General features: G+C 38.2%; 1 protein-coding gene across 2 annotated transcripts in view; it reads left to right on the forward strand.

The window, feature by feature from the left end:
- Positions 1-13,114: 13,114 nt before the first annotated feature.
- The window catches only part of LOC126260869 (phospholipase ABHD3), a 548,197-nt gene continuing 543,457 nt past the window's right edge, over positions 13,115-17,854 (forward strand). For both annotated transcript variants that reach the window (XR_007546654.1, XM_049958300.1), the window contains exons 1-3: positions 13,115-13,597; positions 13,683-13,852; positions 15,478-15,688. Coding sequence is in view for 1 of the 2 variants with exons in the window: in XM_049958300.1 (XP_049814257.1) it covers positions 13,487-13,597; positions 13,683-13,852; positions 15,478-15,688 (492 nt within the window). In the remaining variant the exon portion in view is untranslated. The remainder of the gene's footprint in view (positions 13,598-13,682; positions 13,853-15,477; positions 15,689-17,854) is intronic.

The raw sequence follows: 17,854 nt of genomic DNA on the forward strand, positions 1-17,854 counted from the left end.
TATAATCCTCGCTGCACTAGATATTTCCCACGAGGTAGGCCGGCCATCCACCGTGGCCAACAATCACAAGTCAACTGCCCTACACTCATTGCTCTGATGCGCAATCAGAGCACCTTCAGTGGACCCCAGTCACTCTCCGAACTGGTGTACAAAGGTTGGGCTGGAGTCTCTCGGCACAAAGGCATTACTGTTTCTGGCCCCGACCCGCTTGCTTGCTGCCATGCTTTCTACAGACATCTCCAGATTCTAGTATTACAAGAATATATGTATTTTTCCTGACTTGCCAGAATATCATACCATTTACGCTGTAGTGCTCGATATAAAGCACATATCACTATGCTATCGATCGCTTACACGGTATAATCCTGAAGATAGAAAGTGGAATTCATGTCTCTAGATACCCGAAACTTTAGCGAGGTGGCGCATGGTGGATCATGCTGCAAGCCACTGAGTAACTAGAAACTTATCTCATCTGCGAAGATCTTTATATGAAAACTCGGAAAAATAGAAGACACTAGTAGTTCCACTCGTATTTTTTAATGAATACCGAAGTCAATGATATAACAGATTCCAAATCATCCATCTACTTTACAAAATCAACTAAGGTGTTTCTCATGTCTAGAGAACTAGCAAACATCTCTTCCGCCTGTCTTTCACCAAATAGATGCATGCAGCACACACTAAAATCGATCTCCTTTCCACTGAATAAAGATGGGAATTGTGTAGAAGCAGTCAACCAGACATTTTACATGGGAGGGAATTCCTGTCCAGAGCAAGTATATGCCCATATGGAATTTTCTCAAATTTCCGCATGCCCCAACAACTATATAGCACCGAGCGAGGTGGCGCAGTGGTAAGACACTGGACTCGCATTCGGGAGGACGACGGTTCAATCCCGCGTCCGGCCATCCTGATTTAGGTTTTCCGTGATTTCCCTAAATCACTCCAGGCAAATGCCGGGATGGTTCCTCTGAAAGGGCACGGCCGACTTCCTTCCCCATCCTTCCCTACTCCGATGAGACCGATGACCACGCTGTCTGGTCTCCTTCCCCAAACCAACCAACCAACTATATAGCAGATAGGCAGGAAAAATAATTCTATAATGTTCGTTTACAGCATATACTCATCTTGACACAGTCACGTCCATTAAATATTTAGGCCTGAGGATTATGGTAGGGAAGGTGAATGGTCGACTTTAGTTTATTGGGAGCTAAGTACAGAGCACTAGTGCTACCCCTTTTTCAGTGCTTCTCGAATACTTGAGATCCCCACCAGGTTAGATTAAAGGAAAACATCAACGCATTTCAAAGGCAGACTGCTAAGTTTGTTATCAGTAGGTTCGCTCATCATGCTAGTATTAAGGAGATGCTTTGGAAACTCAAATATGAATTCCTGGAGGGAAGGTGACGTTCTTTTTGAGGAACACTACTGAGAAAATTTAGATAACTGGCATTTGAAGCTGACAGCAGAATGATTCTGCTGCCACAAATGCGCATCTCCTGTAAGGATCACAAAGACAAGATAAGAGAAATTAGGGCTCGCATGGAGCATATAGACAGGCGTGTTTACCTCTGTCTATTTGTGAGTGGAACAGGAAAGGAAATTATTCGTAGTGGTACAGCATATCCACTGCCACTCGCCATATCGAGATCTATTCATGTATGTAGATGTGTAGTCACGCTGACCTGACGCCATGTGACTTCCAACTATTTGTGCATGGCTGGGAGACCTCTGGCAACATGCTTTCACCATTTCATTAATTTCCATTCATTAGTTAATATTTTGTATTACTTTATCCGTCTCGTCCTTCTGTTTTGCAGAGCAGTGTAAATAACTGAATCACCTGTAAAAGCCTGCCCAGGTTAGTAATATCCAACATGAACAGCTAGGGACTCAACAAACTTCCCTGAGGAACCACTGAAGTTACTTTTACATCTGTTGATGATCTTGCATACAAGATAACACATAGCATTCTCCCTATCAGCGAACCTCAGTCCAGTTACAGGCTTTGTTTGATACCTTCCTTTGTGGTTGGGCTGTTTTAAGAAATGAGTTTTACAAGAATATAAATATAATAAGGATTAGAAAGGATTGTGTTTGCCATGCAAGCAAATGTTAATAGGGAATGGTAATAAAGTAGCAGCTTTCTCTATATTACCATCTCATCTTCAGTGTGTATGAAATGAGACTTAACACTTTGTAAAGTGTCAAAATTTACATAAGTGTGAAAGTGATATAATTTTTGTTCTAGCCAATAATAATTATATTTGTCTCACTGGCTGGTATGATTCTAACGTCGTTTATAGTGAACTAACTTATTCTAAAAACTTTTCAAAGGTGTCTAGAGTATCACATTACTGCAAAGATGACAGTTATTTGAAAGGACTATGTTATCCATTCAATAATCATACGTTGTTGCTTTGGGCATTGAATTTAAATAAGATAATATAGTAATATTGGAAATCTATTTGTGTAAAAATGTCCCTTCACTCACATTTATTAATTCATTCATACATCATGCTCCAGGAATCCCATAATGCAGGAGAGCCTCCAGGATAGGGAACAAGTCATGTTTCACATTAATAGGCAAAAGTAGCCACTACATGCTACTTCTGTAATGTACACTAACAATGAATTATGACTAAAGCTTATGTAACATACTGATAATTTTGCAAACAACTTCTAAACTCCTTTATATATGTTTGAGTATATTAGGAGAACTACCTGATGAAAATGCAGTTGTTTCCACAAATCTCTGGAAACGCATGCACATTTGAAATATTTTTTGTAAGCCTCATTTGGTGTGCCAGAAAAGCATGTGAAATTATCTCCGTTATCTTAAAAAAATGTGAACACTCACTCATTCCTCTCCTGCTTCATTTCTTCAATTAAGGTTTGAATTTAGGTGTGTTTCCATCTAAATTATGATTTATTAAGTCTCTACTTGATAGGATGAAATTATTTCTATTATTTTAAAAAGATGCAAACACTCACACATCCATGCCTGATTTATATTTTCAATTAAAGTCTGAATTTAGGCGTATTTCCATCTAAATTATGATGTATAATAGTCAAGCCCGTGCATAAAAAGAGCACTACCAACAAAGTTGAGAACTACCAATTAATCAGTTAATTCTGATCCTAACTGGAGTATTTGAAAAAAACTATTGCACCAAGATTAGAAAACTTTCTTCTCAAAGAAATGTATTATCAGAAGCTCAACATGATTAAGAAAGGCTACTGAGCATCATCAGCTATATATGAGCCAGTGCCTACAAATACAGATGAAATTAGATAGGAAAGAAAGGGTGGTATGTTTGTTGCTAGATCTATCATGTGTATTTGAGACAATATATCACGAGGTGCTGCTCGATGTATTGGAAACTTATATTAGATGAATAACAAACTGTCTCCTTCAGTCAAACTTATAAGACAGATTGCAAGTCACTCAAATCACACACAAAGTGGGGAATACTATTCAGAAGTACAGCTCCAGTCTAGCAAAAGCAAAGTGAGGCGTGCCTCAAGGGCCAGTTCTGGGTTCTTTATTGTGCATCATTATATTTAATAATCTGTCCACAGATCACTATGCAGATCACACAACAATTGTTAACTGCAGACCTAACAAGAATGATCTGACCCAAAATTGTTCTGGTGTATTCCTTGAATTGAAAATAACTTGCAGAACAATCACTTAAGCATAAATATTACTAAGACAAGTGTAATGGACTTTCAAATATATCATCATGCTGGACTGTTCTGTCTGACGATGGTTTAGAATTAAAACTGTTTGATAAAACTGCTTTTTTGTGTAATGTTAGATATGCATCTCTCTTGGGAACATCACATTCATCTCTTATGCCAAAAATTAAGAAACTTAATTTACTGACTTTTGAGAAAATGAGTATTATTCAAAAATCTTTAGTGTAACCATACGTTACATGTGGAATTAAAGTACAGTGGTATGCTGATGCCTAACACATTAATACAGTATTGATCCTTGAAAAAAGCCAGTAAGGATTCTATTTAAGCTTAGTTATAATGAGTCATGCAAAAGGATGTTCATAACTAAGAATCTACTAACACTGCTATCAATAAATGTTTAGGCAAAACTGTTCTATAAAGTTTAAAATACAAGTAGAACAAGTCTAAATAATGATCTACGCATTTATAACACTAGGGGAAACTATGATTATCATCTGGAAAGGCTTAAAACAAAAGGTGCAGAAAACAGTCCCTATTACATGGGGATCAAATTTAATAACAAACTTCCAAAAAAATTAAAAAGCTCAAGTGGAAACTGATTTGAAATGGCCCTAAGGTGCTCCTTATGAATAAAAGTTTTTATAGTGTTAATAAATTCCTTTCAGAGGAGCGGAAGACTTTCACCTACACAAACATTATTTTAGTGTACCAGAAAGCAAGTTACATATGTTCTTTTATTGTTTGTATTTATTCACACAAAGTTATGACAGGAAGTGTAAAATATGTTCAGAATCAAAAAATCCTGTAATTGTCTGTGGAGAACAAATAAAAAAATAAATAAAAATAAATAAACATTTACATTGTGTGGACTTTACATCCCTCATTCCAAATACTATGATAGATTGTAGAAGGTGTGGTTACTGATTTATTCTTTTACTTTGTTTTGAATATATAAGGATTTTTCAGTTTCCTAACTGATATCTGGAAGTTATCAGTTATAGGTGGTTGTATCACAATATAAAACTACATTGTGAAACTCAAATTAGGATGCAAAATACATATGGAAATTATTTTTATTCCTAGCACTATAACTGCAAACTATTCATTTCGCACTAAACTTAAGAGGTTTCTGTAACATGTTTTATTATCAATATACACCATGCTGCTGTAGAATAATTACTTTTTTAACCTTGTATGAATTGTATTGTATGTTAACTGGCCACCTAGAAACGACGGAGAGGCTCCGTCCCTGCTGCAGCCGCAGTGATCCACAATCCCATGATAACTACTGCAGTCCACTTCAGCCCTCCGCCGCCCCACACCGAACAACTCTTTCAGGGTTATTGTGCGGTTCAGCCCCTGGTGGATCCCCCAGGGAACATCTCACACCAGACGAGTGTAACCCCTATGTTTGCATGGTAGAGTAATGGTGGTGTACATGTACGTGGAGAACTTTTTTAACCTTAGTTGCATTGCTCCAGAAGAGACACTATAGGAAAGTACTGAGGAAATATTCTGACAATTCTGTATGCTGGTCAGTGAAATGAGAGAAATTTCTAAATGGAAAACAGATGGAACTGTCCTTTATATAAAATTTACCCACAAATGAGTGTTGTCTCCCCTCCCACTTTATTACCAGTCTGATACCTATGAACTTCACTTAAGAAGCCTCATCCAACGTGTACCCACAGATCTCTAATTCTGATACCTGTAAGTTAATTTACTTTATTTAGAATTGTACAATATCACTAATCATAAGATTAGGTGTTAAACTGTTTCTTATAAACTAGCTGTAAGGCTATTGCATTATTCTCTCCTGAATGTGTTGGTTATCGATGTGTCATTTACAAACATTAAAACCCAACAATGTCATTGCAGATCTTTTATATAAGTAAAGACTAGGAGTAGGTCAAGAACTGAGTCTTGTAGGTCATCATATTACTTTCTAAATATTTCTTTAGACTTAGCTTAGCATTATCCCTGGTCATGTAAACCTCTGTTTTCTATTGTTAACGTAGGAGTCTTGAGACAATTATGGGCACCATAATATAAGAAATATTAAGCTCCTGAACAAAACGCAAATTTTATGAAAGAGAAAGCACCAAAATGTATTAAAAATTATTTTCCTATACAGAAAACAATTTGGAAATAATTCAGTGGCATCAGAATATAATCCTCGAGTATAATATTCAAAGGATCCCTACATACACTCCTGGAAATGGAAAAAAGAACACATTGACACCGGTGTGTCAGACCCACCATACTTGCTCCGGACACTGCGAGAGGGCTGTACAAGCAATGATCACACGCACGGCACAGCGGACACACCAGGAACCGCGGTGTTGGCCGTCGAATGGCGCTAGCTGCGCAGCATTTGTGCACCGCCGCCGTCAGTGTCAGCCAGTTTGCCGTGGAATACGGAGCTCCATCGCAGTCTTTAACACTGGTAGCATGCCGCGACAGCGTGGACGTGAACCGTATGTGCAGTTGACGGACTTTGAGCGAGGGCGTATAGTGGGCATGCGGGAGGCCGGGTGGATGTACCGCCGAATTGCTCAACACGTGGGGCGTGAGGTCTCCACAGTACATCGATATTGTCGCCAGTGGTTGGCGGAAGGTGCACGTGCCCGTCGACCTGGGACCGGACCGCAGCGACGCATGGATGCACGCCAAGACCGTAGGATCCTACGCAGTGCCGTAGGGGACCGCACCGCCACTTCCCAGCAAATTAGGGACACTGTTGCTCCTGGGGTATCGGCGAGGACCATTCGCAACCGTCTCCATGAGGCTGGGCTACGGTCCCGCACACCGTTAGGCCGTCTTCCGCTCACGCCCCAACATCGTGCAGCCCGCCTCCAGTGGTGTCGCGACAGGCGTGAATGGAGGGACGAATGGAGACGTGTCGTCTTCAGCGATGAGAGTCGCTTCTGCCTTGGTGCCAATGATGGTCGTATGCGTGTTTGGCGCCGTGCAGGTGAGCGCCACAATCAGGACTGCATACGACCGAGGCACACAGGGCCAACACCCGGCATCATGGTGTGGGGAGCGATCTCCTACACTGGCCGTACACCACTGGTGATCGTCGAGGGGACACTGAATAGTGCACGGTACATCCAAACCGTCATCGAACCCATCGTTCTACCATTCCTAGACCGGCAAGGGAACTTGCTGTTCCAACAGGACAATGCACGTCCGCATGTATCCCGTGCCACCCGACGTGCTCTAGAAGGTGTAAGTCAACTACCCTGGCCAGCACGATCTCCGGATCTGTCCCCCATTGAGCATGTTTGGGACTGGATGAAGCGTCGTCTCACGCGGTCTGCACGTCCAGCACGAACGCTGGTCCAACTGAGGCGCCAGGTGGAAATGGCATGGCAAGCCGTTCCACAGGACTACATCCAGCATCTCTACGATCATCTCCATGGGAGAATAGCAGCCTGCATTGCTGCGAAAGGTGGATATACACTGTACTAGCGCCGAAATTGTGCATGCTCTGTTGCCTGTGCCTATGTGCCTGTGGTTCTGTCAGTGTGATCATGTGATGTATCTGACCCCAGGAATGTGTCAATAAATTTTCCCCTTCCTGGGACAATGAATTCACGGTGTTCTTATTTCAATTTCCAGGAGTGTATTTCTATGAGAAATCCACTTTCATACCAGACTCTGTGAATTGAGTATACATTATTACAATAGCGTAATGTTCTTAATGTGTCGATTTTTTTATAACATGGCTTGCTCAGCTATGTTGTTTTACTGCCATTGTTTTTAAAAATTGCTCTATTGCCTTCAGAAATTTTGACATATTGCAAGAATATGTATGACAGGTCGATATCATCACACAAAATTAATTTGATTGTGTGAAATCGAATATTCCCAAACAAAGCAACAAATAAAATCGACTTACATACCATATATGAGTGAGATAATGATGCAGATAGTTTAGTACAGTCAAAAACTATTAAAAATAACCTCACCAGAAAATTAAAAATTTTCAGTCCAGCTCAGTGGCAAATTTATAATTTCTATTTTTCTAACAAAGCAAAACCCATTTCATGGTCAGATGTGTTGACACTGAATGCTTTAAACTTACAAACGTACTCTTATGTATAGATAGATGACTTAAACTGGAGATGACTGCTCATATCTGAAATATAAATGACTGCGATAAATTTTGCTGTAAAACAATAATTGAAATCTTTCTAACTAGTACATCTGGTATGACTGTTGAATAAGTTGTCATTCAACTAGCCAAAAAGTAACACAATATTAAGTGATCTTCTCTAATTCAGCTTTAATTTGATTGTACCCAAAAAACTTAAGTGTGGACAGGAACCTCAGTAATTTTCAGTGCGTTATCTTGTTCGAACACTCAATTACTGTTACAAATTCGACAGGAAACCAATCAAATTCATTATAAATATGCATTTTTAGGAACGATGATTATCATAAAACTGAATACTGATGTAGTTGAGTCTTGATTACTCTTTTGAGCTCAAAACTTCATATTTACTATTTTTATAGAGACTTATTAATTTTTAAACCTTGTACTATATTACTTACTTCTAAACAGTTTTCATGTCCATAATACATACACAAGTTTCAGAACAGTCTACCATATTATTTACTACTGACTTTAAAGTTTGATTCATTCATTTTTGTTTGGTCTCATTTCATTACTTTATATTTTGCTTACACAGCACAGTATAGAACATCAAATTGTCAAATGTGATTGTACCGTCACAAACTTTTTTCTCTTGAATTTTATTTAAGTTATAAAGTTATTTACATACTATTTAGCTCAGGTGACTACAGAACAGACACACATAAACAAGCATGCATACAGTATACAATGTGTGATCAAAAAGAAATGGGAATTTTTGTTTTTCTTAAAGAATCTTTATTTATTCATCAACATCAACTTTGCCCCTTCAAAGTAATCCTCCTCAGATATAATATACTTTTGCCAGCGCTTTTTCCATTCCAACAGCCTTACTGCAGTGGTATCATCAGTTCCTGTCAGATCATTGAAGTTAAATGCTGTCGAACTGTGCTAGCACTTGGACGGGTAACCATTCAGTCTGCCGAGCAATGTTGGAAGCGGGGTGCACTCAGGCCTGTGAGGTAAACTGAGGAGCTACTTGATTGAGAAGTAGCGCCTCTGGTCTCATAAACTGACCTATGGCCGGGACAGTGGTGTGCTGACCTCATACACCTCCATACCCCATCGAGTGACGCCTATGGGCTGAGGATAACATGATGGTTAATTGGTAGTGTTCGGCCTTCATGGCCTGTTCGGATGGAGTTTAGGTTTCGGGCTTTTTCCAATCTTGGAAGCACTTCTGGAACTCGCTTTTCGTTACTGTGTTCAGCTCCTTCAGAGATTCTGTTTCTGTCTCACCAGTGATGGCAAAATGATGTTTTTCAGGGTTCTCTTTAGCCTTGGGAATAGAAAGGAGACGCAAGGGGCCATGTCAGGAAATACAGTGGTTGAGGCAACAAAACTGTTTTGTTTTTTGCCAAAAAATCACGAACAAGCATTGATGTGAGAACAGGAGCGTTGTTGTGATCCAGTTTCTAAAAGTGGATAAGCCACAATTTTAGTCGTTTCCTTTGCATTCCTTAACGTAAACGGCGCATAACTTCCAGGTGGTATTCCATATTGACCATATAACCACAAGGCAAGAACTCATGGTGCACTAACGCACTGTAATCGAAGAAAACAGTGAGAAGAACTTTCACAAGTGGTCGAACTTGCCGAATTTCTTTTCTGGCTTGACTCTTCAAGCAATTTCCATTGGGACACTTGAGCCTTGGTTTCGACGCTATATCCATATCCCCATCTTACATCACCTGTTATAACCTTCTTTAGAAGTTCTGAATCATTGTCGACTTAATTTAGCAATTCCTGAGCAATGTCTATGCGACTTAATTTTTGTTGTAATGCAACAACTTCGGAACGAACTTTGGTGCTACACGTTTCATGCCCAAAATATTCGAAAAAATTGCTTGGTATGAACCGAAGGATATGCCATAATCATCAGCAACCTCGCTGATAGTGATTCGCCGTTTTTCCAGAATCATTTTCTTTACTTCTTCCACATTGTCGTCAGTAATTGATGTGCTAGAGTGTCCAGTGTGGCAGTCATCTTCAACGTCTTCTCGACCCTTCTTTGAAACGTTTATACCAATCGTAAACTCTTGTCTTACTTATAGCAGATTAGCTAAATGCTACAGTCAGTGGGTCATATAATTAAAAAAAAAAGAGGACATTCTCCAGAGAAGATTCTCAGAGCAAAAGAACATCCTCTGAGAAAGTTCTCAGTTTCATATGAATAAAAAATTCAGAGCATATTCTCTGATGAGGGAGTTCCTTCTCACTACCTCCTATCCTTCTTCAGAAGGTTCTTGGTGTGTGTTGTCTGCTGTGTATATACAAGGAACCGGCATCAGTATGTTCTAGAAGAGCTGCACTGCATTTCGATTTTACTGTTATGTTTGGCAAAAATTATTAAGACGATTACAGATTACGAAAATACATTTTCTCGCGATGTTACCGATATGCCACAAACTTTTTTGTTATTAAAGTTTGGTGAACACATTATACAAACGAAATCTTAAGATTACATAACATTTTCATATACTTCCAAATTGGACCTCTGCCAGAGTTTTCTAACACGAGGCAATTTTGGTTAAATATGATTCATAATGGTCTGCTTGCTTATCATGTATGTAAGTGGCCACCCGTACAGTTTGTTACAAGTAACAGATCGCTAGGTTTATCATAAACCAGTTGTTAATTTTTCTGGTCTATTAGTTGATGTGGGGGACGGGACCAAACAGCAAGGTCATCAGTCCCATCAGATTAGGGAAGGTATTCGGTCATGCCCTAGCAAAGGAACCATTCTGGCATTTGCCTGAAGCAATTTAGGGAAATTTGGGAAAATCTGAATCAGGATGTCCATCCACGGGTTTGAACCCTTGTAATCCCTAATTCAAATCCAGTGTGCTAACAACTGCGCCATTTTGCTCAGTAAAATTTTTCTGATTCACCTACTTATTTCTAACATAACAAAATATATGATGCATCATGCTGTGAAAAAACATGGTGATGAATGTCTGAAAATCTCAGTGACACAGCTGTTTAATGTAAGTCTTCACCTACATCAATCTGAAAACTTGGGTGTGCTAAATAGCAACAAAAATGTTTTAATTTTCACTTCATTTGAAAGATCGCCCCCTCCCCCCTCTTCTTTCATGGCTTTCTGTGGGAACTTTACCAGGCAAATAAAAGTTTTATTATTAAACACAAATAAAATCCTATAGTTTCCTCTTAAGAATTTCTTTGGGCCACATGTACTCTTTTTGCCTTCCAAGCAAGATAATTTCTGTCATTTTTACTAAAATAACTTGGTATAACTTAGACACCAACAGAACTTACTCAGCTCAAAGTATGGTACAGAGTTCGATTATAAAAGCAGAGAATGTTCTCTGTTTGTGAGAAGCTCCTCTAATTTAATTTATACAAAATCGGAGAATGTTCTTTGTTTTGAGTAACTTCCTCACCCTCTTACTCACACTGAGAGCTTTCTTGGGTTCTCTAACTCGCTTTATTCAAGAGAACCTGGGGATTTTCTTCGAAATTTCGAATACAAAGTATACTCTCCAGTTCATTCGTTCGACTCACTACTTCAAAAACGGTGTTGCACTTTATTTCATTTTTCAAACATTATTTAATAGAAATTCTTCGATCCATATTGCTCGAAAGTAAAAATTCACGAAATAATCGAAAACATGCACAATATTTTCGATTATCAACAATAAATTAAATATTCAAAACTGCTGAAAAAGTAAACATACATCGGGTACGTGTGTACCAACAAGATAGAAAAAATTGGAAATCGGATTTACAAAACCTCTCAAATTAAAAGTTTCTTGTTACGTTTTGATCGCAACTTATATTCAGGTGATAAAAATATATACATACAAGTAATAAAATCATTTATTATTATGGTACACGTACAATTTATAAGCATAAAATTTTTTATGTTGTATAATCCTTAAGAAGTTAATGGAATATCTTTTCACTCTTTCTGTCTGCAGACTCTTAGAACGTTACATCATCAGTTGCATATCTTGGTATTGAGGACATTTTTCAGCAGCTCTCTATCTATGTAGTATGCTTCTCTGCTGGCTTCTGTTCCTTGTATAGTAATAATGAACAGCTTCAGTTTTTTCTAGTAATATGTTGCGCCTAATTAATTAAATTATTGTTCTGTACAGTATATGCAGGTAGAAGGAAATGTCAATATTTTTAATTATGATAGGCTTGAATCCATTTATTTTGTTTATTCACGACGGTCCTAGTGGCCTCTTTGTGCAGTACAAAAATTCTACTTCTATAATTGCTGCTAGGATTGCCCAAACAGCAATTTCATAGCGAAAGTATGGTTCAGAAAGTGCATCGAACTTGTTTGTAGACATAATGTGCAAAGTATTACATAATAAAAAGTATAATGATTAATTTATAGGAGACATCATATGTGTTTGGTCTCCATTGGAGCTTATTGCCAAATATAATTACCAAGAGATAACGTCTTTCAGTTTTGTTTCAAATATGAATGTATCTATGTGAACCCCCTTTTCTCTCTTTGTGTACATCATGGCCTTTGCCTTGTGATCGACTCAATTATTTTTAATGAAGTCATTCTATAAGAGCTACTGCACAGTGTTATTTATAGAAGCAAACACGCTTCTTTCCAGTGTGTTTAGATATTTTCTATATTTACTAATGTCATTTCATCAGCATACAGTATTTTTTGTTCCTTCTCACTGACGTCAGTAGTGGACAACAATAGTGGACCTAGTACAGATCCCTTGAGATACAAAATACGTAATGGCTTGGATTTGAGTTCTGCCTCCAGACTCTATAGCCATACACTGCTTTCTATTGCCTATTGATTGTATTTATTACGCTGCGTGCCCGTGCATGTCATAGCTTCCAAGATTTTCAATTAGTGCTGGTTGTGGTGGTTGTGTCGAAAACTTTAGACATCTTTTTTGTAATGCGTTTATAATAGTTTCTATTAGAATTCAAATAACTGTTTCTGTACATTTACATTTTGGCAATCAGAAACCTGTGTTTTTTAGATGATAACATCAATAAGTTCACGAAAAATCAGTTCTGCATATTATTATTTTAATGGTATTTTTTCTGTTCATTTATCACAAATGTAAACAGTCCATTGGAACCACTTTTCCGAAATCAGTTTTCTTAATACCTATTTTCTTTTGATGTCGAACCAAGCATTTACATAAATGGCAAACAGGTGGTGTTATCTCTTTGGAGTCTCCAGTCTGTCGGATTGACTTGTATATCTTTGGCATGTGTTTCTATTCTCTTTGTCGGATATGTCAAGTAGGGGCGTAACCTGTCCACATTACGCAATTGATGAATCATCGACAAATTCATTGAGTGAAATTAACGAGATGTAATTCGCCATGGAATCGCACAAAGAGCAAAATAATGGTCTGGCACTTTATTCTTGAATCCAAGCATTGAACGGCATGATGACATCAATTTCCCGTCCGAATGTATTAACTGCCAAGGACACCCCATTCACAAAATAATAAAACAGGACGCTTTACACATCGGCGATAGCAGCGACGTTTTATCTAGTTCCACTCAGCCGCCACGCGCGGTGTCAGCAACAGCGTCGTAATTTAGTGGAGAGACGCTCTACAGACCGGTGTTAGTTGGCGATTGGCGGTCGTAACATTTGATATGGAGTGGATGCTGACACCGTTAGATATCTTGTCTGTTGTCCCAAGGTGGTATGTGGGCGCCTGCTTTGGCACAGTGTTCTTCTTATATTACTTGCGCGATGCCGTGAAAGTAAGTTTAATGAAAGATGTACTAGCGATTTTTCGAAAAGAAGTGTAGTTTTAAAAGAATTCTGATTTTTTTTTTTTAAATATAGCTACCAACCATAGCGTGTGCTCCCGGCAAGTTCAGACAATTTTTGGAAGATAACGTTCCTATATTGAAGGAAAAATTCTGGCCTACATTATGGTGTTTCGAATCGCGAGCGCAAACTGTTTTGGCTAGCCTACTGCGCTCACAACTTCTTCCCGAAATTCTCTACAGAAGGTGAGCCAATATTTCAGTTTTTCCGATCTCACAGCTGATCGTAATTCCATTATATATCATGTCATTAACACCAACAGAGTTTAGGGCTACTTTAAACGTTTTGTAACTTATATACTTTATTTAACGCTTTAGCTGTTGGGCTGAAGTTATTGCATAGAATGACCTACATTGTTGCGAAGCGAGACATTGTCTTGGCGTAGGTCCTAAAGACTGACGATTACCCACGGGAAAAGCAGATAATTTGACCGTTTCGATACAGTCATAAGAGCGCGCACAGTTTAGAGTGAAGATAATTTTTTGTAGTGTCATTAGTAAAAATCGCATGGTATAAAATTTTTGAAACTACCGAACCATTGAAGAGATGTTGAGTGGAGTTTTGATCATAAAGTTTGGTGCTTCTTAACGCTAATCATATGTACAAAGACTGAAAGTGACTTTTTATGTACAATTTTTGTGTGTAACTTCGAGTTTATTGTATAAATTATACATATTTGTCATCCATGGTGTGCTCTATCCTATTTCTGACCTAAGTGTGATACTGCCGCCCCCACCCAGCTTAAATCTTGAGTGTGGCAACAAACTGATCAGTGATGCAGCCCAACATCTAGGTTTTAAGTTTAAAGGGAAGGGTGTTAGTTGGTGCAGCCAATGAATGTGAATGCTATATAGACTATGTCAGCAGTTTGACATGTAGCACGGCATAACTTTTACATTCACACCATAGTTAATTGCTCTTTGCTGTATTTTATGCATGTGTCATAAAAACAAAACTTCAAGATAAATTCAGAAAATGTGTGATAAATAATGGACCCATCTCTGATGAGTGTTTTGATACATAGACCTGTTATGCACATATATCATACATAAACTATGAACAGTGCAAGTGGGTTCACTCTGTAGTCTTAAAAGTCTACAGAGGTTTTATGACCACGCTGTACAAGACTAGATGCACTAATGATTCAGCTGTCATGCTGCCAACTTCAGCCATTAACATCTTGAGGTCTCTCAACTGTTATTGGAAGGATTGTTTCAATGAAGACCGCTTGAGCCTGAGCCTAACTGATACTTAACATATCATTCATTCCATAGGTATTAAAAGTGTCGTGATTGATAAATGGACATATGTGTGATAAAACATGAAGAAAATGGGCTATTTGTAGATTCAAAGCAGTTCATTTAGACTGACTGCTCAGTACATATAAATTTGAAATGGTATGATTGTCGGATCACACACAGAATTAGATTATTTCAGACGTATTCCTTTTGAGTTCAATAACTAATCTTTTAGGGTGTCATTAATTTTCATTTAACAACCACCTCCTTTTTCACATAGTAAAAAAATTTGAATTGAATCGTCATTTCGAACTTGTGAATCAAATTCCTTCTGGCTTATTTGTTGAAGAGACTTTAGAGATTGACAGTTTGTATTCTCAAACTTAATTTTTACTTGGTTAGTTTTTACTAGTTACTATAAACACCTGCAGTTCACAAGCTTCAGTTTAAGCATTATAATTGTATTTCTTGTTCTCTTGATGATAAGACACACACCATGAAAAATAAGAATTGATTTTAAATAATTTACACACATCACAATGTTGTATTATTGGATTTGTTTCTCTTTGCAGAGAAATATTGAGGCTTAGTGATGGTGGACAAGTGGCCTTGGACTGGCTGGAGGATGGCTGTGCCCCTAAGTCACCAATTGTTATTATCCTTCCTGGTTTAACCGGAGCTAGCCAAGCAGATTATGTCAAAACACTTGTTAGAGCCGCAAACAAACTTGGGTTGCGTGTAGTTGTGTTCAATAACCGTGGTCTTGGAGGTATATCACTGAAGGTAGGTTTCAGTTGTAACCACTGATGTGGCACACATCCATTTCTCAGTTTTACCATCAAATAAGACAGTTGTTACCAACATACAACGTTAGCAAAGAAATATTTTATTTTATAAAAAGAATTGTTGGTAATTGGCATTGTAGAGAATAAATATTTATGTGTAAGGCTTTTTTTTGTAAAAAGTAAATGGGAAAACACATGCACAGGCAGGTGTGGCATTGTCAAAGATATCATCTTTATTTGGTGATGTCACTATATAAATTTTTTAAACAAGAATTTAGGTCTTCATTGACTTTGATTTTAATCTTCTTGCTATGATATAAGGTGAAAGTGATCCTTATGTTCCTTGACATTTTTCATTACTTTACCACTTTATTATTATAATTATAGCAACATTATTTTGGCAACATGTATAATTTTTGTAATTGGATGAATGCCAGTTAAGAAGTAATTTCTTTTAATGGGTCAGTGTAAAGTGCAGAAGAAGCCTTTAATACATAGCTGAGCTAACTCAGGAAATATAAATTGAACAACAATATTAGTTACGAAAGTGGCTGTTAATCACTTTAGGGCTTCAAGGTAGTTGGTAACACTTGCATATTGGAACAACAAATTAAAATAGGATCAACAAGCTGACTTTAAAACCATTTGTTTACTGTTCTGTAAAATATAGCACCAGCCACAATGCATTCCCACTCTGTTTGCTTTTGTCAGGCTGAGGATGAGTTATTTGATGTTCCCAAGTAGCTGGAAATTGCCCTGACTACTGTCAAACAATTGGAAGCTGCTACAAATTATTATTATTATTTTTTTTTTTTTTTTTTTTTTTTTTTTTTTTTTTTTTTTTTTTTTGCGAAGGCCACCAAGGATCATGTACCATAGACACAAGAGGTACCTCAAGTACTGTCCTCTCAGATGCTTTCTCCTCTGCAGGAAGCACAGGGTTTATCAGTACTTGTCCACTTGGATGTGAGTGCTATGTCAGTAACAGGCCAAGCCCCCCACCCCCGTACAAGGGAAACAGGAACCAAGGAGAACTCAGGCTGTCACAGCCGGCCCCCTAATGAACAAGTTCCATGTGATGTCTTCCACTGAAACTGAAACTGAGCCAGAGAGACAAACATCAGTTGTTGGGAAACAGACTGTGCCCTGTTTCATGGGGAGATGAGCAGGAAAGGATAGTGGTCTGTTAATCATCGGCAGTTCAGATGTTCAGAGAATAATGGTACCCATTGAGAAAACAAGATACAAATCAGTTGCATATTGTGACACCTTTTTGGAACAATTGGTGCTTGTTGTCTGGGCTCTGAGGTCATACTTCAGTTATTCCAGCGACACGCAGAGGAGGTTGAGAAGATATTGCTCATAATCTGCATCATTGTTCCCAGCAGTGATCATGTCCCCACAGTTCTGAATTAAGTGGAAGGTTTCCATCAGAGACTCTGAAGATTCTGTTACTACCTAGGCTGCAACGACCTAAACTTGTACAGTCCTTCTAAATCAGATGGTGTGCACTACATATCAGAGGCCGACAGTGTGTACACAAGAGTTTTTTTGGATTAGATGACTTTGTGTCCAGTCAAGACAACAATAGCTGTAGGATACACTAAAATATCTGTGTAGATGCATTGAAATGCCCCCCTGCCATCCCCTCCCTCCCCCAGCCCCCTCCCGCAGGTGAGAATATTAAAATTCTAGTAGTAAACGATCAAAGCATTCACAATGAAGTGCCATAGTTTAAAGCCATCCTAAAAAGCATTTGGACTCACATAATACTAGGCAAAGAAAGGCTTTAAAAACCAAATTGATAGCATTGAGATTTCTGAGGAAAATTTAATCATATGTTCAAAGAATTGACTAATGTAAACTGGAGATGCTGTACTTGTTGCAGTAGACAAGGAACTAAAATCCCTTGAGATATAAATGGAAGCTGCATGCAAGATTTTTTGTGCAAAACTCAGTACAAATTGGCTATGTGTATAACCTTATGGTTGGATCCTTTTATTGATCCTCAGATTCGCCCCCAGGTGCAAATGGAAGCTTTAGAGAAATATCACACCAGCAGTACACACATTCCCCTATCATACAGCAATCATTGAAAAAGACTTTAGTCATCTATCAATCAATTGGTATGATTATAATTTTGTTAGTGATTGGCATGACAAGT

This window comes from Schistocerca nitens, chromosome 1, assembly GCF_023898315.1.
Source record: "Schistocerca nitens isolate TAMUIC-IGC-003100 chromosome 1, iqSchNite1.1, whole genome shotgun sequence".
In the NCBI taxonomy this organism is placed as follows: domain Eukaryota; kingdom Metazoa; phylum Arthropoda; class Insecta; order Orthoptera; family Acrididae; genus Schistocerca; species Schistocerca nitens.